Source organism: Myxocyprinus asiaticus, chromosome 36 (assembly GCF_019703515.2).
Source record: "Myxocyprinus asiaticus isolate MX2 ecotype Aquarium Trade chromosome 36, UBuf_Myxa_2, whole genome shotgun sequence".
Lineage (NCBI taxonomy): Eukaryota > Metazoa > Chordata > Actinopteri > Cypriniformes > Catostomidae > Myxocyprinus > Myxocyprinus asiaticus.
This window is the reverse complement of record NC_059379.1, coordinates 24,119,296-24,145,073: the sequence shown is the minus strand read 5'-3', so window position 1 is coordinate 24,145,073 and position 25,778 is coordinate 24,119,296. Positions and strand designations below refer to the sequence as shown.

Genomic DNA, 25,778 nt, shown 5'->3' with positions numbered 1-25,778 from the left:
GGAACAGAAAACAATCTTCCCCAAACGGGAGCCAAAAATTTGGAAGCACACAATTCAGAATGTCACTGCATTAAGATTTGTCTTCAGTGGAATTATTGGCCAATACACTGGCCAAATCTGCTAATTAGGGGATAAGAGTGTCCACAAACTTTTTGATATTGAATGTAGAATTTAGTATGCTGAACAAGATGAATGAAAAGTGTGTTGAAGAACTCGACTTTGTGAGCACAATGATTTACAGTAAACAATCATAAATTCACCGTTATCACAACCCATTTTCACTTTCGCTTTATTCTGCTGGATGACTTAGGAAACAAGGCAACTGAGATACTGCTTGGGCAAGCCAAGAAGCACAATCTTCAAATAAAGAAGGAATATCTCCAAAGGAAGATACTCATGGACTCCTTTCAGAGACTGTGATTTTGAATTTCCATCTTAATTTAGCTGCATAACTTTGAAACTTTATCTGTTCAGTGTTGAATTATGTAGCATAAATTTATAACATTACTCATGTTACATAACCTAGGAATTAATAATAAAAATAAATAATTTTAAAAAAGTAGTCAACAGAGCTACAATTTCAAACACACCTCCTGAATGAGTGACAGTAAATTTGGGAACTTGCTCTCTTCTGACCGCTGTAATCCAACACGCTCTCGCTCTATTTTTTTGGAAAGATGTTGAAACATATGTGGATTTTACCTTCTGCTATTGAAGCAAATGGGAATGCAAAAAAATGAATAACATTTTTTAAAATTACTATTGTGTCACGTACATCTACAAAAATGTATCCCGCTACAGTTCACTTTAGCATTTCAAACCTGGAAATGTGAAAAGGGTCCAAAGATACAGATATCAATGTACAACTGCAGCACTGGAAAGACAGATACATACAGTACATGACTACCAATGTACCCAGAAAGAGAAATAACCACAAAAGCAATAACAGATATTATAATCCATTAAATACTTCAATAGGTTTTATTATACACATATATACACACCTTTATTTCAGACTAATGTGCTATAACAGGAAATGGGGTGATGAATCAATATTGCAACCAAAAAGAAAAAGCTCTGAGAAATAATAATAATAAAAAAAAAGCTTTCCTCGACAACATGCTAGCAAAAGCACAATATGTACACAACCTTACAATACTTCATAAAAACAAATCAACATTTATTCACTTAAGAGTGATGGAATGCTTGGGGCATTTCTCTTCCATCACTAAGGTAAGAATACTCATTAGGTTGACATGATCTTCAGCTAAAGTCAATAAATCAACATTCAACTAATATGGCAATTGTTCAACTGAATGTTATCACACATTGCACTCTTATTTTACATGAGGAGGTATAAACAATTAAAAAAAACAGTCTTTACATTTTCCTCCTCCAGAAGTGTAAAAGATGTGGCGGATAAGAAATATATCAGCATTTAAAAAAAAAAAAAAACAATGATATTGTATAATGCAAACAGTCTACAATGAAACCATATTCCAAATGGAACACTTTGGCATCTTATACTTCACTGGAATTTGAAATGAAATATGATTTGGTTATATGCTGTGTTTCTAATTAGGGGCTGCAACACTTGAACCTTAGGCCATACATAGGTGACTTCAGTTTACCCTAACAAGGCCCAGATACAGAGAGAGGACCAATATGGTCAGAAACTAGGTTTTTGGTCAAGAGCCAGTTTAGTGCTGTGCACTTCCAATTCTCTTGGAAACTCACTGTATGAATTCAGTTACAATTTAAAATAATTTAATCAAAGTCTAAAATCCTTATAAATAATGATGTATGCAAATTTAAATTGTGCTGGTGTTTGCCTATTTAGAAACTCTGGATAAAAAAAATAAAATAAAAAAAAGATGCTGTAACAGAACTCTTTCATTTGGTTCCTCTGCCGAATTTGCATTGTCAAAATGAGATAACTTCACACCAGGGCAGGGCTGCATCCAGTTCCATCAAACGACTGGTGCTGATCTGTCGTTTGTAATGGTGGGTCGGAGTCTGACTGTGGCAAATGGATTCCCACCTCTGAGGAGAAATAGAGGCATTATGCTAGTAGTGATTAGGTTAAATTCTAGGGCATTTTAGTAGTATTGGTAATATATTCTGTTAAAGTTACTCACACTAGGAATGGAGGTATGGAGTGACCATTTGGCAAAGACACCTGTTGCAGATACAAAAAAAAACAAATGAAAAGTCGGTGGCAGAAATGTACATTCTGTGACTGTTTCTGTTCTTTGGAACTTTAAAGTGAAGAGCGTTTCCCTGTCAGACTGGTTTGATTAGGATGTCAACAGATAATTCTGTCACTTCACCAGCAAACTTTAGTACCTAGAACCTTGATCATCTTGAAACGCTTGCTTACTCCATCGGAGAGAAGAAAATCTAATCATTACTAATTCAAGTGACTACGAACAGTTAACAGTCAGGGAATATGCAAGATACTTTGCATATGACATACTGTTGTATGCTCCATGTTTTCATAAACCAGACACTCTCAACTGGTGGGTCGCAGGTCTGTACTTATAGGGTTGTGCACAGCAGGAAGAAAATGCAAAATAACCAACCATATAATTATGAATCAGTATCACTGTTGTTAATACATTTACAAATTATCAGTTTTAAATGCAGCTTATGTCATGCAAATAATTTTGCAAAATATAAAAAAAATGTTTTAAGCTAAACAATTTTGGTACCATGTTTACCAAAGGTAATAATAAGAGTACTAAAAGCAACCATTCATAAACCTGAGCACCAATCAAACAGGGAATCAAATGGCTCATATTTTGTAATTTTTACACACATTGACAGGAGGTATCTTGGATTAAGGCATGCCTGTTTGCAGAGTAAATGCACAACAGGGCAAATTTGAGATCAAAGTCAGACTAGCTGAAGTGGCAGCAGTGGAGAAGCATTTAAATCTGCCTAAACAGTCCATGTGTGTCTATTACAGCAGCTAGTCACCTGACCACTGCCATACGAGCACATTCTAGGTGAATTACTTCTGTCCAAACACTGTCAATTTTATCTCAGTTCATGTTGCTTGAGGTCATTCAGCATAGTGAGCCATATATTTCAGTTTGACATCAGCTGACATGGTGCAACGCTAATTGTCCCCACTCTGTCTTACAATGTCAAACCAGGTTAGGTGCATTTTTCAGATGTCTTTTTATTTTTCACAATGACAGTAATGCAGAGCATTCATTTACCCCTCCCTAGGCCCCCTGGCAAAGAACAAAGTTTACATAATTGTAGGTCTTACGTTTCTTTTTGTAGGACTTGCAACTAATGTAAATTTAGTTTGAACGATTCTACAACCTTATATATATATATACACACACACACACACACACACACACATACATACACACACATACTACCAGTCAAAGGTTTGGGCACACCTATCTTTATTATATCTATTTGCAACATTTTAGAGTAATAGCAAAGTCAACAGAACTACAAAATTGAAAGTATGGGCAGTGATAAATGTTAAGGAAATTAAAACTTATTCAGTAGAAAACATCAGAGTAGCCACCCTTTGTCTAGATTACAACTTTGCACACATGCTTTTAAACAGTATTCATGTTCCTATGTACAGTGGTCACTTGTAGGCTGCTTTTCCTTTACTATACACTCCAACACAGCCATTTAAAAAAAATAAATAAAAAAAAATAATGAGTTTTGTAAAGAAATTCCTATTTAGGCAAAATCTATGTTTGTCAACACAATTCATTTAAACATAAGCCTTTATATCAAAAGGTTTTCATGAGAAACAAATTCAGTCAAGTATGTACAAACTTCTGACTGGTATTGTAATATCATATATTTACATACTGTATATAATATGACATCACAAAAAGCAACTCTTCTGTATTGTATGTGCATCCTTCATGTGTTCCTGCTGTACAGAACTAGGGAAGGACAGAGGTTTCATGTTCACCCTAGAGGGAAAGCAAATCTGATCAGGGAGTCCCTCCTGGAATACACATCAATGGCTTTCCCTATTTATTGCAGCCACAAAGAAAAAGAAACCAATGAAGAGGCCCAGATAGAGGTACTCCTGATAGCTGCTTTTTCAACTAAGTTGCATTTAGTTTTCCTATTATCCAATGCACTGTGTTTACCGTGTTCTGTGGAGAGGGGGTGGAGGGCTTGAAGGGTAAGTCCCTGGATGAGTAACTGTAGTCAGGTGGGGGCAGCAGCTTGGGTTCCTCCACCTCCTCGTCTTCCTCCGTCTGCTCTGGGAGATCAACCGCACTCTGACTATGCAATGGGCTCTCCACTCTGCTAAACACAAAGCATATAGATGACAGTCAGGCACTTGATGTCTTACTGCCTTTTTATATACAGATAAACATTGTTCCTTTCAGTTGAAATCCCATCAAGGTTTTCTGTTTCTCTGTGCTCACCTGATTGCGATCACCGGATCATTGTAAGTTCGGCAATAAGATGAGGGAAACCAGCCCCTTCTGCAATTGAATACAAAGCATAAAACCATAATGTGCATGTGACTATATCTGACAAACAAATGTGTGACAGTTTTCCATGTGCAACATAGGGATAGTTCATGCAATCATGAAAATTCTGTCATCATTTACTCAACCTTATGTTGTTCCAAACCTGTATGACTTTTTTCCATAGAATACAAAAGGAGATGCTACGCAGCAGGCATGCGCAGAAGGGGTGGCTCTAGGGGCTCGAGCCCCTGCCCTTTTGCTGAAGTGCAGGTGCCCCTCTGATGACGCAGTGGCATAGCCATGGCAAATGACATTCTTTTGCTTCATAATAGTATGTAGGGGTTTAAAAATGTACCAATATTCTGTAAAAAATGTGAGGCATCAATTACGGAAATTTAGGGGTGGGCGATATGTCCAAAATCTTACGAGTCATTTTATATCATGATAATGATATACAGTACTGTGCAAAAGTTTTAGGCACTTGGGAAAAATGTTGCATAGTGAGGATGTCTTCAAAAATAATGCCATAAATAGTTTTCATTTATCAATTAATGTCATAAAAAGTCCTGTAAACATAAAAAAATCTAAATCAATATTTGGTGTGGCCACCTTTGCCTTTAAAACAGCACCAATTCTCATAGGGACACCTGGACACAGTTTTTCTTGCTTGTTGGCAAATAGGATGTTCCAAGCTTCTTGGAGAATTCACGACAGTTCTTCTATCGATTTCGGCTGTCTCAATAGCTTCTGTCTCTTCTTTTAATCACAGACTGTCTCGATGTTCAGTGGGGGGCTTTGTGGGGACCATGCCATCTGTTGCAGGGCTCCCTGTTCTTCTATACTATTTGCAAAAGTAATGTTTGGGAGTCTAAAATGTATATTTCCAATTGACACACTAAAGCTGAAGATATAAATAACCTTAAGACAAATGTTTTTGTGAAGCATCTTATGTGCCTAAGACTTTTGCACTGTTCTGTATATCACGATACAGTAATATTTTTAGGAAAATTAACTAAATGTATATATTAAATAACCATACTGTACTGCCTATTTTTGGAAAATCCAGTCAGTGAAATAAATGCTTCCTCTTATATAGTTTTCTCTTTATTTGGAAATAGACTACAGTCCAAGTAAAAAACAAAAAAACAACTTCGTTTTAAATCAATCTTACCATAATACTAAATTTGATATGTTGTTGACCGATATTATTATTATTATTGTTATTATTATTATTATAAACTTTCCTCAAGAAACTCAACATCTTCCCAAAGCAATGCAACAAAAATGTAAAAAAAAATGCAGAAAATATCCCAAATTATGTAAACATTTCTTGCAGAATTTTTTATTTTTTTAATATGACCGTGTGGTGATGGGGGCGTAGTCGAGTGATGTCACGAGAGGAAGAACATTAAGGATTGACACCTGTGGGAAATTCTCTCTAACAGCTGTTTGTATTTTCAATGAGAGCATAGAGGGACATAAGAGCATTCCAGTCAGCCGGAGGAGAGGGAGAGACACATGCAGCAGTGTTTTGTGCATTTTGTGTTGTGCTGTAAAGTAAACCTTGTTGTGTTAGACGAGAAAGTGTGTAAAACAAAAGACTTGTTGAATGTTTACCCAGACCTCGCTTCCTCCTTGAGAAGTCAGAGACGAGATAAGAAGCATAGTAAGCACTAATGAAGCGGCGAACGTGAGATGAATGTCATTGCATTTGCTTGGGTGGCCACCAAATGTTTTTTTTTATTTTTTTTTAAATGCAATAAAATCCCTGTTTATGTTTCTTAAATTCTCTCAGTATCACGTGAAGCCCTGCCCACTGATAGATAAGCCCACGCTGCACACATGGATATTTACATATTGCGATATAGCAAAATCTCTATCAATTTAATTTAATAGTAAATCATAATGACTATTATAATACCCAATATGTTACAGTGGCTGTCTCAGATTTCAGGAAACAAACAAGCACTTTAAATTAAGAAAGTTTAGTTAGGATTTCTGCCTCAGTTCATAATTGTGCGCGTCTATAAGCAAAATAAGTTGTTCTTTTCTTTCCCAATTATGATATACTTCGCATATTGTGGAATATTTGGAGAATACACTAGAAAAGATTGGCGATGTACAGCGCATTTACTTGCAAACATTTTTTGTCCTTAAATGTGTTACACGTCATTAAGTTTTTAATTTTGTGAGTCTGCTTGGTAGATCAGATTTATCTGCCTGTATAGACAACAGATTGCATTTAAATTTTTTAATTATTGCTTCAGTAAATGTCCCCGTGATTATATTCAAATATATATGGATTATCAGCAGTCTACTTAGTCTGTTAAGTCAGACATGATTTTATCCTTTATTCATATTGGCTTAATAATTAATGTAACAACAGTAGCCAAACCTCCCTGTACTCCATAAATACAAAGAATGTTTGGAAAAGATTTTGAATCTTCTTTACAGTTGTGCATTCTTCTGTTCAACAATGCATTACCCAATACCCATTTATGCCTGATCTACATTTACATTTTTGAACCAGTGAATGTAACCTAAAACCAGGTTTTGATTTATTTATTTATTTGTTTTGGGGATTTTTTGTTAATGTTTATGTATAGTACAAATTATCCCACCATTTATATTTACGTCTTTAGCATATTTTGGAAAATAATTATGAATTCAACATAATTTAATCAAATTTTATGACTAATTAATCAGCCTATTACTTATTTTTCACACAAAGCAAATGGTGACTGAAGCTCTCATTTTGGCTAACATCTTCTGTTAAAAGTCATATGAATTTGGAACAACAGGATACGCACACAGAAATTTGTTGTTTAATTGTACTGACCAATATTGCTTATACTGGACTTATACTGACACCAGCATGTGTGCAGCATTATGCAAAAGCAATAGTTTTCATTTACTGATATCTGTGTAGAACTGTGCTATTCACAGTCAGATATGGTGAATTCATTCTGTTAACGGAAGTGTCTGATTTCAGTGGGGTTACCAAGATAAAGTGTTTAGTATTGAGCAGGTCATGTGATCTCAACTTGTCAGCCCCCATGAGGCAGCCCAGCTCCATGTAAAATAAATCGGCTTTTAGACTACTGATATGGGTGTACATGATTTTAAACATTGTTCAAAAGCACAATTTATTTCTTTAGAGGGATTTTAAAGAGGAAAACAATACTGAGTGCACCTTCCTTTAAGCGGTTAAAAAAAAAAAAAAAAAAATCACTATAGTGGCACAAATGTACAGTGGAGCACAATGTAGTTATTAAGAATGCATTTGGAATTGGTTGCTTATGAACTGTCACACAGCCAGCTGCAGCTAACTTTAAACTGAGCTTTAAAGTGTGCATCAGTTCATTAAGACGTTTTCTTTTCTCAAAATAGCAGTGAGACAGCATAATAGGTAGTGAGGGAAAATCTGTGGACTTTGGAACTTTGAAATGGCAGAGCTGATCAGGTATAACAAAGCGGCTCACTAAAATGTCCAAAAACACAAATACAAGACCACGCAAAGCGCAGCTAACTGCACTGCTGCCTTCATTATTTGAAATGGTTACAGGTGCCTTTCACTTAACAATATTTCCTTTGTCCTCTTAATATTTTCATAAAGAACAGATTTACCTGAGAGCAGCATAAGCAAGGCACCAGTTGAAGTATGAACTATAAAATAAATTGTGGGCTAAGACTTTCTTTCATATTGTTGTGAATGAGGTCATGTGCCAAACTCCAGGGAGCAAAGAGCAAATCTGCTGAGCCTTGGACACATATTGCGGACATTGCGAGGGAATTTATCTGAACCCTTAGTCCACTTAGTTCCCTTCCTTGGAATTTGTAATTTATTCATCTATTTATTTATTTATTTATTTTGCATACTTTTCCATGAAATAAAATCGCTTACAGCACCTTTAAATCAGTATCACTCCCTCAAAAAGTGAAAACAGTCCTTTAGGATGTATTTAAACTTACTGTGCTGCAGCTTCCATAACCTCCTGGCAAGAAGATGACATACACATAAAGGTGATTTATTTATTTACATAAACATCAGTTTATGAAGTTATCTAATCTAAATATTAAAGCTCTGTTGTTAATTTAATCAAACTTACAGTATACTTACAAACTTATATCTGCATAAGTTTAATTTTGTCAACTTTAATGAGCATGCTAGAATATAGATTACCACAAAGCAAATAGACCTGAACTAAAGCCACAAAACTCCAATTCTGATTTTATGGGGTACATATGACAACTCAGAATGACAAGCTTTTTTTTTTTTTTTTTTTTTTTTTTTTTAAACAGCGCCATATAATTATGTTTATGTATGACAAAGCCTAGCCTAAACTTACTGTCCAGTATGTTCTAGTTCTCCATACAGCCATCCATCCCGCTCATCTTGAATAAGCAGTGTAATGATGTCTCCATCATCAAAGCTCAGCAGGGTCTCATTATTTCCAGCTGTGTGGGGGAAAATAGTTTGCACTCTGATCTTCTTCACCACGTCCATACCACTGGACACAGATGTAGACCTGGACAGGCCATCAAGGCTGTCTTGATCTGTTGATTTCAAAGCAAGCATTATTTCTGTGCCATTTTCAAAATTTATTTTGCAACACTAATCAGTCTGTTTAGCAATCAAACTTATATTTGGAGTCCCTCTTAAATACAAACACAATACAGACTAAACTGTACTTAATTACTGAGATGAGAAGCTGTTATCTGATTAAACAGAATAGATCAAAGCATAAGAGAGTCTTCAGCTTGCCTGAGCACTGCTCTGATGAGATGGGGCTTTTGGGAATGTCTTGGGAGAACATGCTGGCCAGTGGACTCGTGTGGGCTTTGAGTGACGGGGCTGGTGGTGGAACCACTGCATCTGAATGGTTCTGAGAAAACAAAAATAACATTGTACCTTATTAATGCATTTACATACTTTATTATTATGCTTACATTGTACATCAATAATAAATATTTGAAGGCATTGCAAAGTCATATACTTGTACATTTACATTTTATTTAATACATATTTTGTTGAAGGTACAATGAAACATTAACTAAAATGTAGTTTAACATTAGCGTTGGTTAAAGCATGGTTGTCTGTTTGAGACTGACCCGGTCACTGTGCTCCATAATAGCCGAGGACTTAGGTATGACTGTCATTGGAGTCTTCAGACCCTCAATCATGGAAATCACTGTGTCTGGAACCTTGGTGGCATCAGTGCACTTATCCTGCCAACTGGGCAGTTTGACAGTCAGTATCTCCTTGGCCTGTGAAGTGCATGAACAGTTTGTACATGTACATGAGCAATCAGTTTTGATTTAATAATTAGGATATCATCTAATGTTCCTTTTATTTGAAAGTGACTTTCCTTTTTCTGTGGAATACAAATGGTTAATCTCTTTTTTCTTTTCTTTTTTTTTTACAGCAGCCTACAGTATATCCTGGCCACTCTTGTCCATATAATGAAAAGGAAAAAAAGGAAAAAGCACCATAAAAGTGGTCAATAAGACTTGCACACTGTATTTCTAGTCCTCTGATGCCATACAATAGTGATAGTTTTAGGAACATACCAAATTTGGGGATGTTCTGGATATTCTACAAAAATACACATTTTCTGTCCCACAGAAGAAAGTCATAAAGGTTTGAAACGACACAAGATGATTAAAAAATGTAAATTATTTTTATTTTTGGATGAACTATTCTCTTTATATAGATTTAAAGGGAAACCAGAATACATTCAATGGGTTACCTTGTCATGAAAATCTGCTAGCTGGTATGAGAAGGCACAGTGTTTGTCCACTAGGAAACAGAACCTTCTTTTCTCTTCCAACAGAGCTTCCCTACATCCTTCTGCGATAAACCTTTGCATGTCTGTCTGCCGGGATGAGATGGTCTCCAAGCACTAACAATTATAGCAAATCACAAGATATATGAAATAAGGCTCAAATTAATGATATAATAGATGATCCTTTGTTTCTTGATTAGTCAACGTACTTTTAGCAAGAACAGGACAGATATACTTGGAAAGATTCGGGACATTTGCAATACAATGACATTTAACAAAATGAGAATTAACACCTAATGCTAATGCAGCCAATGTCTTGAGAGTAGGGGTGTGACAATACACTTAAGCTCACGAGACGAAATGATACACGATACTGGGTTCACGAGAACGAGATGAGACGATATTTTAACACTATATACACTACCGGTCAAAAGTTTTGAAACACATTATTATTATTTTTTTTATTTTTTTTTTTTATTTTTTTTTTTTTACATTTTAGAATAATAGTAAAGTCATCAAAACTATGGAATAACATAAATGGAACTATGGGAATTATGTTGTGACTAAACAAAATCCAAAATAAATCAAAACTGTGTTATATTTTAGCTTCTTCAAAGTAGTCACCCTTTGCCTAGAATTTGCAGACATGTACTCTTGACATTTTCTCAACCAACTTCTTGAGGTATCACCCTGGGATGCTTTTTAAACAGTATTGAAAGAGTTCCCATCTATGTTGGGCACTTATTGGCTGCTTTTCTTTATTATTTGGTCCAAGTCATCAATTAAATAAATTAATATGGTGGCACAATTATATTTTTGTCTACAAAACTAATTTCAAACATTTAAGCATACACCTTCAGATGAAAAGATTTTTAAGATCATGAGAAACATTTCAGGCAAGTGTTTCAAAACACTTTTCACAAAATGCAAAACAATGCAGGTGCATTTTTAAATGTTTTAACTAATCATCTTGTAATGATGTCACTTCAGTTCTAATTTCTGAGTATGAATTATCATATGCAGTAAAAGAGAGAACAATATGCAAGCACTGTAAAAGGTTTTGCCACAGACTCAACTGACTGGCTTCTCTCCTGTATAATTTCACATGAGTCTCTTCAGACCTGGTTGAATTTAGTTGAGAGCTGCGGTGGTTCTGTAGGTATTTTTGCATAGTGATTGTGTTAGCCGCGGTGTACGGCACTATTTTCTTACAGTGCTTACATATTGACTGTGTCTCGTTTGGAAGGCTGCGACCTCCGGAGGTCGCATTTGTCGGCCGCATACGTCAGGCAAAATATTTTTTATTTTTTTATTGGGAATGCAAAAAAGGTTAAAAATGTTATACCTGTAAGTGCATATACATAAAAGTAATTGACAATAGATAAAAAAATAAGAGACACAAAACAAAAAAACAAAAAAAAAACAGCCTTTGTTCGTGTCTTCTCTGTCGCCGTTTATTGTTTCCACCGGGTACATAAAATGCTGCCACACAAACGATTTAAGTGACGGGGGCATCTTCTATGCTAATTTCACCCTCATACTCCGTCATGCTGATATCGTGAGACAGCTTTTCACCTCAACGAGAAATATCGCGAAATATCGTGGCATGAGATCTCGTCACACCCCTACATGCAAGTAACACTTAGACACAGCTTGTAGAAGCGGTTACCCTTCAAACCAGTGAAAATGAAACCAGGAACAGAGCTCTGGTCTTCTTTACAGGATTTCCCTTCCAATTATAGTTCTCTGCCTAAGTTTTCAAAGTGACCATGAACTTTGCTTGTTTCCTTGGAGTTGTATTTTCCATTAGTGGATCATGCCTAGACAAGCGAGACCCACACAAGCTACCTACAGTATTGTTTTGCAGTAGCTTTAACAACAGCAGTGCATGTAAAATATTTGATAGGACTTTATGGTTATATGAAATTATGATTCAGTTGGTTCTGTCAGGGACAAAAATTGACATGTTTTTGAATGAGATCCCAGACAAATTATATTTTATGAAAAGCAATGAAGGTAGACAAATAAACTGGGTGGTACTATATGATTAAGCAACCTCATCAACTTAATCCACTTTCGGTCAATTGATACTTTGGTGTTGAGAAACAAGTTTTTATAAGCGATTCATCAGCCCCACCCAGAATTATCGTTTTGAGTTTGCTGTTGTGTTTAGAATAGTAGAGTCTAAATGAATGCTTTATTAGACTTGATAATTTCCCAGTTATCAGTTCTCAATTTCATAGACTCGTAATTCATAGTCATCAAAACAAATTTTTACTATTAATATTTGGTTCTGTTAAAACACAATTTACACAATTGTAGGGTGCTTCTTTATTCATAAACACAGTACTCAATCATTTCAATTTTCCTTTAGACAACTGTCAAAACAGGACATAAATAAACTCTAAAACAAACATGTTATGTAAACAGATTTCCATTGCAAACTGTTCAAAGAAACAATGTGCCTTTGAAAGGAGGACCACAATGGTGACGGGTGAGGAATAAAAACTGGTATTAAAAACCAAAGAGCCTAGCCCAGTGAATTATGTTATAGGTATTGAGTGGCAAAGAATGCTCCTGATACAGAGCCAGAAACTAAACTGAATTGTATATGCACTTGAATAACTGAGAGCAACTTCAAGTACATTACGGACAGATATAACGTTTCACCAAATATCAAAAGATGTCCTCACCTCATTTTCTTTGATCTCGTATTTAGACGAATGCTTCCCTTGACTTTTTCTGCGCAGTTTCTTCAGGTCGGTCTGCGATTTGTCCAGGAAATCTTGCTTCATTTTGTGTTCAGACTGGTATCTTTTGAAAGTGGCCTAGGAGGATTGTAATATCACAGCATCCTTAAAATTACCTTGCTCACACAGGTGAGCGTAATACATGGAGTATTACTCAAGTTTGAACAGTAATGGAGTAAAAACATGCAATACTTACATTCATATACTTGGTATCCATATCGGTTTTCTTTTCCAGTTCTGCGACGAGCTCTCTGTGGAACTTCTTGAACTATCACAACAAGGGATTGGAGGAATTACAAATTAGTCACAGATGGATAAAAAAAAATCAATAACGGTGATATTGCATTTAGACTGGTGAATTCCACAACAATGATAACGTGACTAAGTAGAGAATTCGAACAAAAGTGTTATCTTATCAGCTTCTGTGGTTAAACATTCAAAATACCTTCTGCAAGTGTGAATACCTTCACTGGCAGCCAAAAGTTTGGAATAATGTACAGATTTTGCTCTTATGGAAAGAAATTGCACTTTTATTCACCAAATTGGCATTCAACTGATCACAATGTATAGTCAGGACATTAATAACGTGAAAAATTACTATTACAATTTGAAAAAATAACTTAAACTACTTCAAAGAGTTCTCATCAAAAAATCCTCCATGTGCAGCAATGACAGCTTTGCAGATCCTTGGCATTCTAGCTGTCAGTTTATCCAGATACTCGGGTGACATTTCACCTCACGCTTCCTGTAGCTCTTGCCATAGATGTGGCTGTCTTGGCAGGCATTTCTCACACACCTTACAGTCTAGCTGATCCCACAAATCTCAATGGGGTTAAGATCCATAACACTCTTTTCCAATTATCTGTTGTCCGATGTCTGTGTTTCTTTGCCCACTCTAACCTTTTCTTTTCCTGTTTCAAAAGTGGCATTTTCTTTGCAATTCTTCCCATAAGGCCTGCACCCCTGAGTCTTCTCTTTACTGTTGTACATGAAACTGGTGTTGAGCAGGTAGAATTCAATGAAGCTGTCAGCTGAGGACATGTGAGGCATCAATTTCTCAAACTAGAGACTCTGATGTACTTATCCTCTTGTTTAGCTGTACATCTGGCCTTCCACATCTCTTTCTGCCCTTATTAGAGCCAGTTGTCCTTTGTCTTTGAAGACTGTAGTGTACACCTTTGTATGAAATCTTCAGTTTTTTGGCAATTTCAAACATTGTATAGCCTTCATTCCTCAAACAATGATTGACTGATGAGTTTCTAGAGAAAGCCATTTCTTTTTTTTGCCATTTTTGACCTAATATTAACCTTAAGACATGCCAGTCTATTGCATACTGTGGAAACTCAAAAACAAACACAAAGACAATGTTAAGCTTCATTTAACGAACCAACTATCTTTCAACTGTGTCTGATATAATGGCAAGTGAGTTTCTAGTACCAAATTAGCAATTTAGCATGATTACTCAAGGATAAGGTGTTGGAGTGATGGCTGCTGGAAATGGGGCCTGTCTAGATTTGATTAAAAATTACTTTTTTTTTTTTTTTCCCAAATAGTGATGGTGCTGTTTTTAACATCAGTAATGTCCTGACTATACGTTGTGATCAGTTGAATAACACTTTGGTGAATTAAAGTACCAATTTCCTTCAGAAACAGCAAAATCTGTACAGTATTCCAAACTTTTGGCCACCAGTGTAAGATTATCTGATTTAAAAAAAGGTTCTGCAGGGTTTGCAGGGAGAAATGCTCTGAAAGTCAAGAGAACGGAGGGTCAGCCCTCACTGCGGTCACATACCACAGATAAACTCATACTTTCAACTCACACACTTTCCTTCAGGCAACAGATGCTTGTATGTGATTTATAAAATCTCAGTGTTTTTTTTTGTTTTTTTTTGTTTTTTTTTTTTAAAAAGGAAAAATCTCATTGTCAGCTTCAAAAGCATGGGACTATGAATGAGTGCTGTGAACAAATATTTGCCCCCTTCCTAATTTCTTCTATTTTTCATACTAAATTGTTTTAGATCTTCAAACGAGATAAAACATAAAACAAAGGCAACCTGAGTAAACAAAAAATACAGTTTTCAAATATATATTTCTGAAGCAAAAAAGTTATCCAACACCTATATCACCCATGTGAAAACATAACTGCCCCCATTAAGCTTAATAGCTGGTTGAGCCACCTTTAGCAGCAACAACTGCAACCAAATGCTTCCAATAACTGGAAATCAGTCTTTCACAATGCTGTGGTGGAATTTTGGCCCACTCTTCTTTGTAGAACTGCTTTAGTTCAGCCACACTGGAGGGTTTTCTAGCATGAACTGCCCATTTAAGGTCCTGCCACAGCATCTCAATTGGGTTCAAGTCAGGACTTTGGCTAGGGTCACTCCAAAACTTAAATTTAGCTTCTTTTGAGCCATTTAGAGGTGGACTTACTCCTATGCTTTGGATCATTGTTTTTCTGCATAATCCAGTTGCGCTTGAGCTTCAACTCATGGACTTATGACCGGACGTTCTCCTTTAGGATTTTCTGGTAGAGAGCAGAATTCATGTTTCCCTCAATTATTGCAAGTCACCCTGGCCCTGAAGTAGCAAAGCATCCCCACACCATCACACTACCACCACCATGCTTGACCATAGGTATGTTCATTTTATGGAATTCTGTGTTTGATTTACGGCAGATTTAACAGGACCTGTTTTCCAAACAGTTCCACTTTCGACTCATCAGTCCACAGAACATTCTCCCAAAAGGTTTGAGGATCATCAAGGTGTGTTTTGGCAAAATTCAGACGAGCCTTAATGTTCTTCTGGGTTAGCAGTGGTTTTCGCCTCGACACTCTTCCATGGATGGCATTTTTGCCAGTGTCTTTCTGATAGCGGAGTCATGAACAATGACCTTTATTGATGCAAGAGAGGCCTGCAGTTCCTTGGATGTTGTCCTTGGCTTTTTTATGACCTCCTGGATGAGTCGTCGCTGTGCTCTTGGAGGAATTTTGGAAGGTCGGCCACTTCTGGGAAGGTTCACTACTGTGCCAAGTTCTCCATTTGGAGATAATGGCTCTCGATGTGGTTCTTTGGAGTCCAAGAGCCTTTGAAATAGTTTTGTAACCCTTCCCAGACTGATGTAGTTCAATCACCTTTTTCCTCATCTTTTCTGGAACTTCTTTCGACCTTGGCATAGTGCTACTGGGTGGGACCTTTTAGCCAACTTCATGCTGCTGAAAAAGTTCTATTTAGGTGTTGATTTGATTGAATAGGGCTGGCAGTAATCAGGCCTGGGTGTGTCTAGTCCAGCTGAACCCCATTATGAATGTGGTTTCATAGATTTGGGGATTTATTAACTAAGGGGGGCAAATAATTTTTCACACAGGCACAGTTGCTATTGGATAACTTTTTTGCTTCAATAATAACATTATAATTTAAAAACTGTATTTTATGTTTATTCAGATTGCCTTTGTTTTATGTTAGATTTTGTTTTAACAATTTAAAATGAGATACACAAACAGAAAAAAAAATCAAATACTTTTTCACAGTACTGTATAATGTACAAGTACAAATACACATAGAGCTCATGTTCTGAGGTGTTCCTCCAATGCCATTGCTTGCTACTGTATACCAATGCACATGTATTGCCAGACACTTTTTATTCCATTAGAGCACTGCACTCCATAGGATCTTACAAGGGTTTAAGGTTTGGCTGGGGGGATCCTATGCCAACCAAGCAACCGTCATTGAGATGAATGGGAATGCTAATGGATGGCTTTCTCCAGGTATTATAGACCTCCTTGACCTTCACACTAGCAAGGCACTAACAAAAATAAATTCCTATTATAAAATGTGACCAGGGTCATCTGATAAATGAGAGTATTACTCTAGATGTACTCTAGTCCGTTTATGGGTTGTGTAGAGGTTTAAATGAAAAAGAGCAATAAAACAAAGAGAGGAATAAGGGAAGACAGCCATGAAGCTGCTGAAAGGCCAGGCATACTTACAGACTCCTCCATCTCCAGCTGGACCTTCTTATGCACATCTGCAATCTCCATCAGAACCACTCCTGAAAAAGAAAGTGAAAGATTCAAGCTACATTCCTGCTCCTGCAACCTCAAGTGTCATGCCCATTCAAACTGAGGGGGTATGTGCCCCCATAGATTGTTTGAGCCAATTGGGTGCAACTTCCTTGAAGGAATGTTCCAGGTTCAATACAAGTTAAGCTCAATCGACAGCATTTGTGGCATAATGTTGATTACCACAAAAATTAATTTTGACTCGTCCCTCCTTTTTCTTAAAAAAGCAAAAATCTGGGTTACAGTGAGGCACTTACAATGGAAGTAAATGAGGGCCAATTTTTGAATGATAAAATACTCTGTTAAAAGTATAGCCACAAGACAAAGTATATATGTGTAAACATGATTTTAGTGTGATAAAATCACTTACTAACCTTTTCTGCGTAAAGATAAAGCCAGTTTTACAACTTCATTATCATGACGATGTTTAAACAATTTAAACAACTTTACAGCTACAATAATACGTTTTAACAGAAGAATTAAAGCAAGTGCTTTTATAAAATTCTAAGCTTCAAATTTCTGTTTAAACCCTCCATAAACTGTCTCCATAGTGAGTGCCTTAATGTAGCCTCGATTTTTTTTTTTTTTTATAGAAAAGGATGGACGAGTCGGAATGAATTTTTGTGGTAATTAACATTATGCCACAAATGCTGTCGATTGAGCTGAACCCAGAACATTCCTTTAAAACAAAATGATAGTTTGAATTTTAATAATTAAGATAAAGTTGCACAAGTATTGCAAGTAAACTATCAGTCTAAATGTTGTAATAAAAATAATCTGTTCAGATCAGGGATAAGGGATAGTTCACCCAAAACAGTAATTTGAAACTTGTATGAGTTTGCATGTTAAATGTCTAATCTGTTCATTTCCATACAATGATAGTGCACAGTGATCACTGTTAAGTTCAGCTGCAATTGTGCGTGGTTGATTTAAAAAAAAATCTTGGGGGATTTGAATCCCATTTCACTCACACTGCAGTGAGCAAACACATACGTTTTGCGTACAAATCTAACAGTATTTTTTCTTTGATCATGCCATCTCACCTTGGGCACTAATTAAGCCAAGACCACCACTGGAGCCCCCTAAACAATATAGGTGCATGATGCCCCATGTTGTAGCTATTTCTAGTGATGTATCCACCGCAACTTGGAAATACAGACTCCTCTTCTGTAGGCATCTTTGAACTTGAACTTTCAAAAAGTCTTGTCTTCAGGACTCCATTCACTTTACATGTGTGCTCCCCTGTTTCTACATCCTTAGCATGCACTTTTTTCTCCTACTCAGTAGGATTATCATTTCATACTGCTGGTGCTTCATTAGTGCTGCTCATAAAAAACAAACCTTACATCAAATAAACAAGGGTGAGTTAAAGAAAGCTGTGCATTATTGGCTGCTCGCTACCGCTTTTATAGCAGTTATAATAACATCATTAGCATGGAAAGGTCAGCAGAGTGAGCTTGTAAATTATGTTTTTGTACCAAGAGTGCCAGATAGATCTCTGTGTTTTTGCAACCCAACAGATGATGCAAAAGGGAGCACAACCTTACAAAGGGGCATCTCTGCAAATGGAAGAAGCCTAAATGGCTTTTTCTATATTTACTTTAATGCATGTTTCTGGTCTGATTTAGTGCAATTTATCAGAGAAAGCTATTGCTTTCTACGACTTCTCTCCAACCACCAGGCTCCATTCTGGAATGTAATGGTCAGTTTTTATTATCTTATCAGTTCCTGATGGATAGACTTGCAGTCCTGCCCTAAATTTTTTTTCTTGTTGAATATCCTTTTTCACTTAGAAATATGTCCAATTACAGATGTAAAATGGGCTACAAACTGTGTTTCATGTTGACATTAAGAGGATTTACAATGGTCAATTGGCTACAATAGATAACTGTTAATCAAGTTCTGTAGTACTGAAAAGTAATGGATTTGTTGTACTGTACATGTTGAGTTCTGTATGATAAGCATACATGGGCCAGTTCTAAATACGTAATGTAAATTACTGTGTAAATCAAACTCCCATGATATGCACCTGCATTTGGATTAGTTTAAAAAGCAAGTACAGTGCATGGTCAGTGAACTGGGTTTTGAAAGTAAAATTATAAAAGGCTTTAGGCATAAATAAACAGGTCTGAGGATTTGCTTGCCTTTTTACACAAGATTCTTATTTACACTGATGGTCTGGCAAGAGGATATTGTCCTCTTTAATTTAATCTTAAAAATTACAGATATTTTTGTTTGCGTTCCTAATGCTTACTCAGTTTAGCAACTAATGAGAAGCATCATAACTATTGGTCGACTGATATGGGTTTTTCCAATGACCAATGCAGACACCAATATCTAAACGGCTGTTGACCAAAATAATGCCGATATAAGCACAATAGACAATTTAAAGACAGCAAATGCAACACAAATTTTCTGAAATTAAATACTTATTTTACACAATATTAACTCAAAATTCACTGGGGGATAAAAAAAAAAAAAATGAAAGTTTGTTGGTAGAGTTTAGGACTGACACACATGAGGTAACACTTCTATTAATTTGCCAAATAATCTCATAATGGCCAAATATTGGCCGATTAATAAGCCTGCTCAATCTCAGTTGATCACTACACTAGTAGAGACCAAGTAAATATTTAAACTACAAATCACAGGTAGGGGTAGAAATCTCTTTCAGAAAATATTCAAATAGGCCTTTATCAAGAAACAAACAGATTTGTGCAATTCGTTCATAAATTCATGAGTAATTTAATTATATTAGACAATTAACACATGAATGCTTTACATACAATCTATTCAGAAATTCCTTCAGCATGTGTTTCATTGAATAAATCCAGTTGATTTAATGTCTTAATGCCTGAGAAGAAGGCTGAAAATATTAAAGGATTATTGTGTGACAGAGGTATGAGACACAATATGCTTTGCATCTTCGACAGGTATAAGAGGCGGGTTTTATGCCAAACAGCATCAAGTCTCTCTGCAATCTCTAGCACAATGTTCTAAGGGACAGATGAAAAGCCCTCTTCCCTTCAAATGTGGCCAAAGGACATTTTCCAGTTCACATCATCAAGCAGCTAAACCAAACAGTCTCCGAGTAGTTAGAAATTTGGCATGTCCCTAACAACCACATTCTGGTTTGTGTAGTGAGATAATGTCTGTCACAGACAATTGTAGCACAAGACAACAAGCACCTTGCCACTAGTAAGGAACTTGTTTCTGTTAAAACAACAAATGTATTCTTGCATTTGAACGCTCTTGGGCTTAATTTTAGAAGAGCATGTCAGCAAGGGAAAAGGGTGGTGAGTAGACTGAGCACTTTTAACATTCCAGTCATACAGTTCAACTGAATGTTTGGATTCCCCAGAGAACTCACTGCGTTTAGAACTAAACTGAACTTTACGGCAATAATTCATTTTTCAGGATCATTTGATAACACGTGACCCAACCATTTTTAATAAGAACAGAGACATGAAGTCTGGAGTTCTTATTAGTTACTATCAAATTCCAATTGAGTTGAGTCAACATGCACTTACTTTTGACTATTGTGGACATTTACTGCAGGCATGTTGATATAATGATAGCTTAACCAAGTGTCAAAATCAGTCATAAGCCATGCATTCTTCATATAAGGAACAAGTTCTCATAATATTCTTTTAATACATTATGAAACTTCTACCAAGAGCAAGATCTTTCATTTACAGATAAGGTTGCTATTCCTCTGGCACCACCTCTGCTAGCACCAGTAATCACCAAAGTATTATAAAGGTACTTCCTAGGATGTTAATATGATGCATGATCTTATGACTCCACATCACAGCCATTTGGAGCATAAAATATGCATAAAAAATAAAATCTGAATAAAACTGGTGAGCACTTTGACACTGCGTGTTCCTTTGAAACATTTGAGCTACGATTTAAACAAGAAAGCTTAGAGCACAAAGTCTCGCAGCGTAACGTTTGCTTTCTGTGTTTGCTGCCAGTCTGTGTGAAACGTGTGAGAAATCACACTGTCTTGTGGTCATCTGAGCTGTCTAGAAGGCATTCCAGGATATAGGCCCAGACAAGGACAGAGGAGCTCAGTAAAATCACAAAAGGACACAGGCTGCCTACAGCCACACTGGAGAGCAAAAGCCTTTTTAGGATACCTCAGCTAGACCTGAGGTGGCGAGTATGAAAAGTTGCCTAACAGATGCCACTTAGAATTTACAATAAAGCTCTGTCTATATTTTCCAGACGATATGAATCAAATTTATACTGAGTCACAAAGAGTCAACAAGAACCAAACCTGTCTGGGGCTAAATGCAGACACCAGTGTTAACATGTGGTCTGTGCAGTCTTGATAAGAGAGGAAATGACTGGCACAGGACATTCCAAGACATGCTGAGAGCAATGAATCATCTATTAGGAAATGTTTAGCAGATCTGTCTGCACAGAAAATCTATATAGCTAAGTGAAGGTCAGATTAGGACCTCTGGGCAATGATTAGAGAGTCATACTCACCCAGCTCCCTGGAAACCGGTGACACAGCAGCATTTTCCCCAATCTTTGAGACTGCGTCAAAATACGCCTTTCCAGCAAGGGTCATTGCTGTGCGAGTGAATACACCAAAGTGATTAACAGGAACTGAAATCTGTCTTGCAAGTATTGTTCTCTATGTGATCTATGTATTATCACAGCTGTTTTTAATTCAACAGTATGCTTTCTCTTTGAACAGCTCCATGCAAAAATGGAGGATGGTGGTGATGCACATATATTTTTCTGTAAATAAAGTGAGGTGGTTACCTGCCACTGATTTCTCATAGCTCTTTCCCAGGTTGACTAGATTCCGCAGCCCTGGGTTGAATTGCTCCATCACATTCTGCGGAGCAGGAAACAAAGCTCATATTTCAAAGTTCCATCTAAGGCAGCTTTTTACAGCAGAATGGAACTGTTAAGTAACTTCATCTAAAAATACAACACAGATTGAAGTGCCTACACCTGTATGTTTACTGACAAATAATTTTCTTTTTCTACATTTAATTATGGGAACATTCCCTATTCAGAGTAAAATAAAGACTGCCCAACCATATTTTATCGTCTTTAAAGGTGCACTCAGTAATTTTATTTTAAATAGGTTATATTGGATTTAGAGTGATACCTAGCTGCATGGATACAGCATCCTTTAAACACAATAGTTTTTAGTTACAGATGACATTGTAGAAATTAACTATTTACAGTCTTTCATGATTAATATAATCTACGAGTGAAAGTGTCCAATAACAGGATGGTTACTGAGATTAAGCAAGTAGTATTCGGCTGGTCATGTGATTGTAACATGGCAGCCCCCATTAGGTGACCCTCTCCATGTAGAACTGAACAGCTTTTATAAGGTTAATGATATGACTGGTCTTAATCTCATGTGTGTGCTCATGATTTTATACATATGTTTTAAAATAACAATTAATTTCTTTAAAAGTTAAACTTTTTAAATGAAGAAAAATTACCGAGTGCTGTTCATGCAACATTACAGCAAAATTACAACAGAAATAAAAATAAAAAATATTTATATATATAATTTTCTAAATATAGCACTGTTGTAGCGGTTGAATCATTTACTTATATTTGTAATTCAATTGCCTTATGGGATCAAAGTCCTGCTAAAATCAATCCAGGGCCCTGTTGCTCTTGATTGAAATGGCCAACAATGTACAGTTGAAGTCAGAAGTTTACGTACACCTTAGCCAAATATATTTAAACTCAGTTTTTCACAATTCCTAACATTTAATCATAGAAAACTTTCCCTGTCTTAGGTCAGTTAGGATCACTATTTTATTTTAAGAATGTGAAATTTCAGAATAATAGTAGAGAGAATGAATTATTTCAGCTTTTATTTCTTTCATCACATTCCCAGTGGGTCAGAAGTTTACATACACTTTGTTAGTATTTGGTAGCATTGCCTTTAAATTGTTTAACTTGGGTCAAACATTTTGGGTAGCCTTCCACAAGCTTCTCACAATAAGTTGCTGGAATTTTGGCCCATTCCTCCAGACAGAACTGGTGTAATGGAGTCAGGTTTGTAGGCCTCCTTGCTCGCACACGCTTTTTCAGTCCTGCCCACAAATTTTCTATGGGATTGAGGTCAGGACTTTGTGATGGCCACTCCAATACCTTGACTTTGTTGTCCTTAAGCCATTTTGCCACAAATTTGGAGGTATGCTTGGGGTCATTGTCCATTTGGAAGACCCATTTGCGACCGAGCTTTAACTTCATGTTGATGTCTTGAGATGTTGCTTCAATATATCCGCATAATTTTCATTCCTTATGATGCCATCTATTTTGTGAAGTGCACCAGTCTTTCCTGCAGTAAAACACCCCCACAACATGATGCTTTCACTCCCATGCTTCATGGTTGGGATGGTGTTCTTTGGCTTGCAAGCCTCACCCTTTTTCCTCCAAACATAACGATGGTCATTATGGCCAAAAAGCTCAATATTTGTTTCATCAGACCAGAGGAAATTTCTCCAAAAAAGTAAGATTTTTGTCCCCATGTGCACTTGCAAACTGTAGTCTTGCTTTTTTATGGCGGTCTTGGAGCAGTGGCTTCTTTCTTGCTGAGCAGCCTTTCAGGTTATGTCTATATAGGACTCATTTTACTGTGGATATAGATACTTGTCTACATGTTTCCTCCAGCATCTTCACAAGGTCCTTTGCTGTTGTTCTGGGATTGATTTGCGCTTTTCACACCAAACTACGTTCATCTCTAGGAGACAGAATGCGTCTGCTTCCTGAGTGGTATGATGGCTGCGTGGTCCCATGGTGTTTATATTTGCGTACTATTGTTTGTACAGATGAACGTGGTACCTTCAGGCGTTTGGAAATTGCTCCCAAGTATGAACCAGACTTGTGGAGGTCCACAAATTATTTTTCTGAGGTTTTGGCTGATTTCTTTTGATTTTCCCATGATGTCAAGCAAAGAGGCACCGAGTTTGAAGGTAGGCCTTAAAGAAAACATCCACAGGTACACCTCCATTCATAAGCTAATTGTCTAAAAGGCTTGACATCATTTTCTGGAATTTTCCAAGCTGTTTAAAGGCACATTTAACTTAATTAATTTAAACTTCTGACCTACATAGTCAATTAAAAGTGAAACAATCTGTCTGTAAACAATTGTTGGAAAAATTACTTGTGTCATGCACAAAGATGTCTTAAACAACTTGCCAAAACTATAGTTTGTCAATCTGAAATCTGTGGAGTGGTTTAAAAAAAAAAAAAAAAAAAAAACGTTTTAATGATTTCAACCTAAGTGTATGTAAACTTCTGACTTCAACTGTAATTCTGGGCAGTTCCTCTTAACTACCCAGACAAACACCCTTGACAAAACAATGAACAGTCAGGTATGCAATAACAGAAACAGTCCAGCACAAACAGGTTTGTACCTACTGAGGTACTTTAATATGCACTCATGTCACTATTGCATAACTAATTTGAATTGTCCATCGTGTAAGAGTGTTATAGCCTAATAGTTCCTTATTTAACTTAATACGCCAGCTTTCACAGAGCTGCATACTCTTTGGTACAGTTTACAACAAGTAGAAAGCTGTGATTGAATTTTACCTTATAAGTGCTCTCGGTGAGCTTGTTCACGTCCTCCGGGGCTCGAGACATTTTTGCATGTAGTCCTCGAAACGTCCTTAAAGACTATTTGTTTGTTTCAACTTTCCGTAAAAGTCTTCTGTGTTTTCTTCCCACCGGTTACAGTGTGTGAGAAATGAGCGCACAAGCGCTCTCTCGGAGAACACAATACAGCACTGATACGCTGGAGGTGGATCAAACTTTTCTGAGCGACCTCGCGCCACACGTGGGAAAGGTGGGATCCGTGACGTCAGCTGTTCATTTTCTCGATTAAATGGAATTTTCAAGTTGAGTAAAATCTGAGTACTAATTGCTTAAGCCTTATATTGGAAAGAAATTGTAATTGTGGCACAGTGTTATTATTATTAAACTGGTTATATTATACACTGTGATATTTACTGTAAATACATCCTTAATTTCTAAACATGTTTTCTGGTCGAAAGCGAAATCATCGAATGCTTGCGAGTCCTATAGTGGGAAGCGCGCGCTGTGGAATCTTTTTATTACAAATGCCGACAATTTGTTTTCGTTCTTGTGATTTGCTCCTTTAAGCTGAAAATTGAAAACTTTACTTGTCTTTGAGTAACATAAACTCATATGAAGTACACTAACAGACTGAAGCGGGTAGCCTTGATAACTGAGAACAAGTGTGGCCTATGTGGTATCAAATAATTTAAAGGTATAGTCCACCCCAAAATGAAAATTCTCTCATTTTCTCATCCTCATGCCATCCCAGATGTGCATGACTTTCTTTCTTCTGCAGAACACACAATATTTATTATTATTATTGTTATTATTATTATTATTATTATTATTATATATTTTTTGGAAGAATATCTCAGCTCTGTAGGTCCATACAATGCAGGTAAATGCTGACCAAAACTTTGAAGCTCCAAAAAGCACATAAAGGCAGCATAAAAGTAATCAATACGACTCCAGTGGTTAAATCCATGTCATCAGAAGCTATCTAATCAATTATATGTTAGAACAGACCAAAATAGAACTCCTTTTTCAGAGTACATCTTGCCATTGTAGTCTCAAGGCACGATCATGATTTCAACCTCGATTACTAGGGGTGTAATTGTTTATTGTGGTTAAAAATCA

At 36.5% G+C, this 25,778-nt stretch overlaps 1 protein-coding gene across 4 annotated transcripts; it reads right to left on the bottom strand.

Annotated features, from left to right (window-relative positions):
* Positions 1–968: 968 nt before the first annotated feature.
* On the bottom strand, positions 969–24,886 carry baiap2l1a (BAR/IMD domain containing adaptor protein 2 like 1a). 4 transcript variants are annotated; one of them, XM_051673808.1, is made up of 14 exons: positions 24,657–24,877; positions 21,846–21,921; positions 21,564–21,650; positions 16,995–17,056; positions 13,205–13,276; positions 12,952–13,086; positions 10,223–10,375; positions 9,585–9,740; positions 9,238–9,358; positions 8,822–9,029; positions 4,425–4,484; positions 4,140–4,302; positions 2,139–2,179; positions 969–2,043 (listed from the first exon to the last, which is right to left on the bottom strand). In XM_051673808.1, the coding sequence occupies exons 1-14, from the start codon at positions 24,705–24,707 to the stop codon at positions 1,971–1,973; spliced, it is 1,458 nt and encodes a 485-aa protein (XP_051529768.1). In that variant the 5' UTR covers positions 24,708–24,877; the 3' UTR covers positions 969–1,970. The 4 variants fall into 4 exon arrangements, with proteins under 4 accessions (XP_051529768.1, XP_051529769.1, XP_051529770.1 ...); XM_051673809.1 differs by having other exon boundaries at positions 4,140–4,299; positions 24,657–24,875; XM_051673810.1 differs by lacking the exons at positions 969–2,043; positions 2,139–2,179 and adding an exon at positions 2,204–4,016 and having other exon boundaries at positions 24,657–24,886.
* Positions 24,887–25,778: the final 892 nt, after the last annotated feature.

What these genes read in the sequence shown, in the direction of transcription:
- baiap2l1a (XM_051673808.1), bottom strand. Translation starts at nt 24,707, where the DNA reads ATGTCTCGAGCCCCGGAGGACGTGAACAAGCTCACCGAGAGCACTTAT. An exon ending in TGGATACCAAGTATATGAAT is followed by an intron (nt 13,087 to 13,204) that starts GTAAGTATTGCA and finishes CAATCCTCCTAG; the next exon opens with GCCACTTTCAAAAGATACCA. An exon ending in TCCATACCTCCATTCCTAGT is followed by an intron (nt 2,044 to 2,138) that starts GTGAGTAACTTT and finishes ATTTCTCCTCAG; the next exon opens with AGGTGGGAATCCATTTGCCA.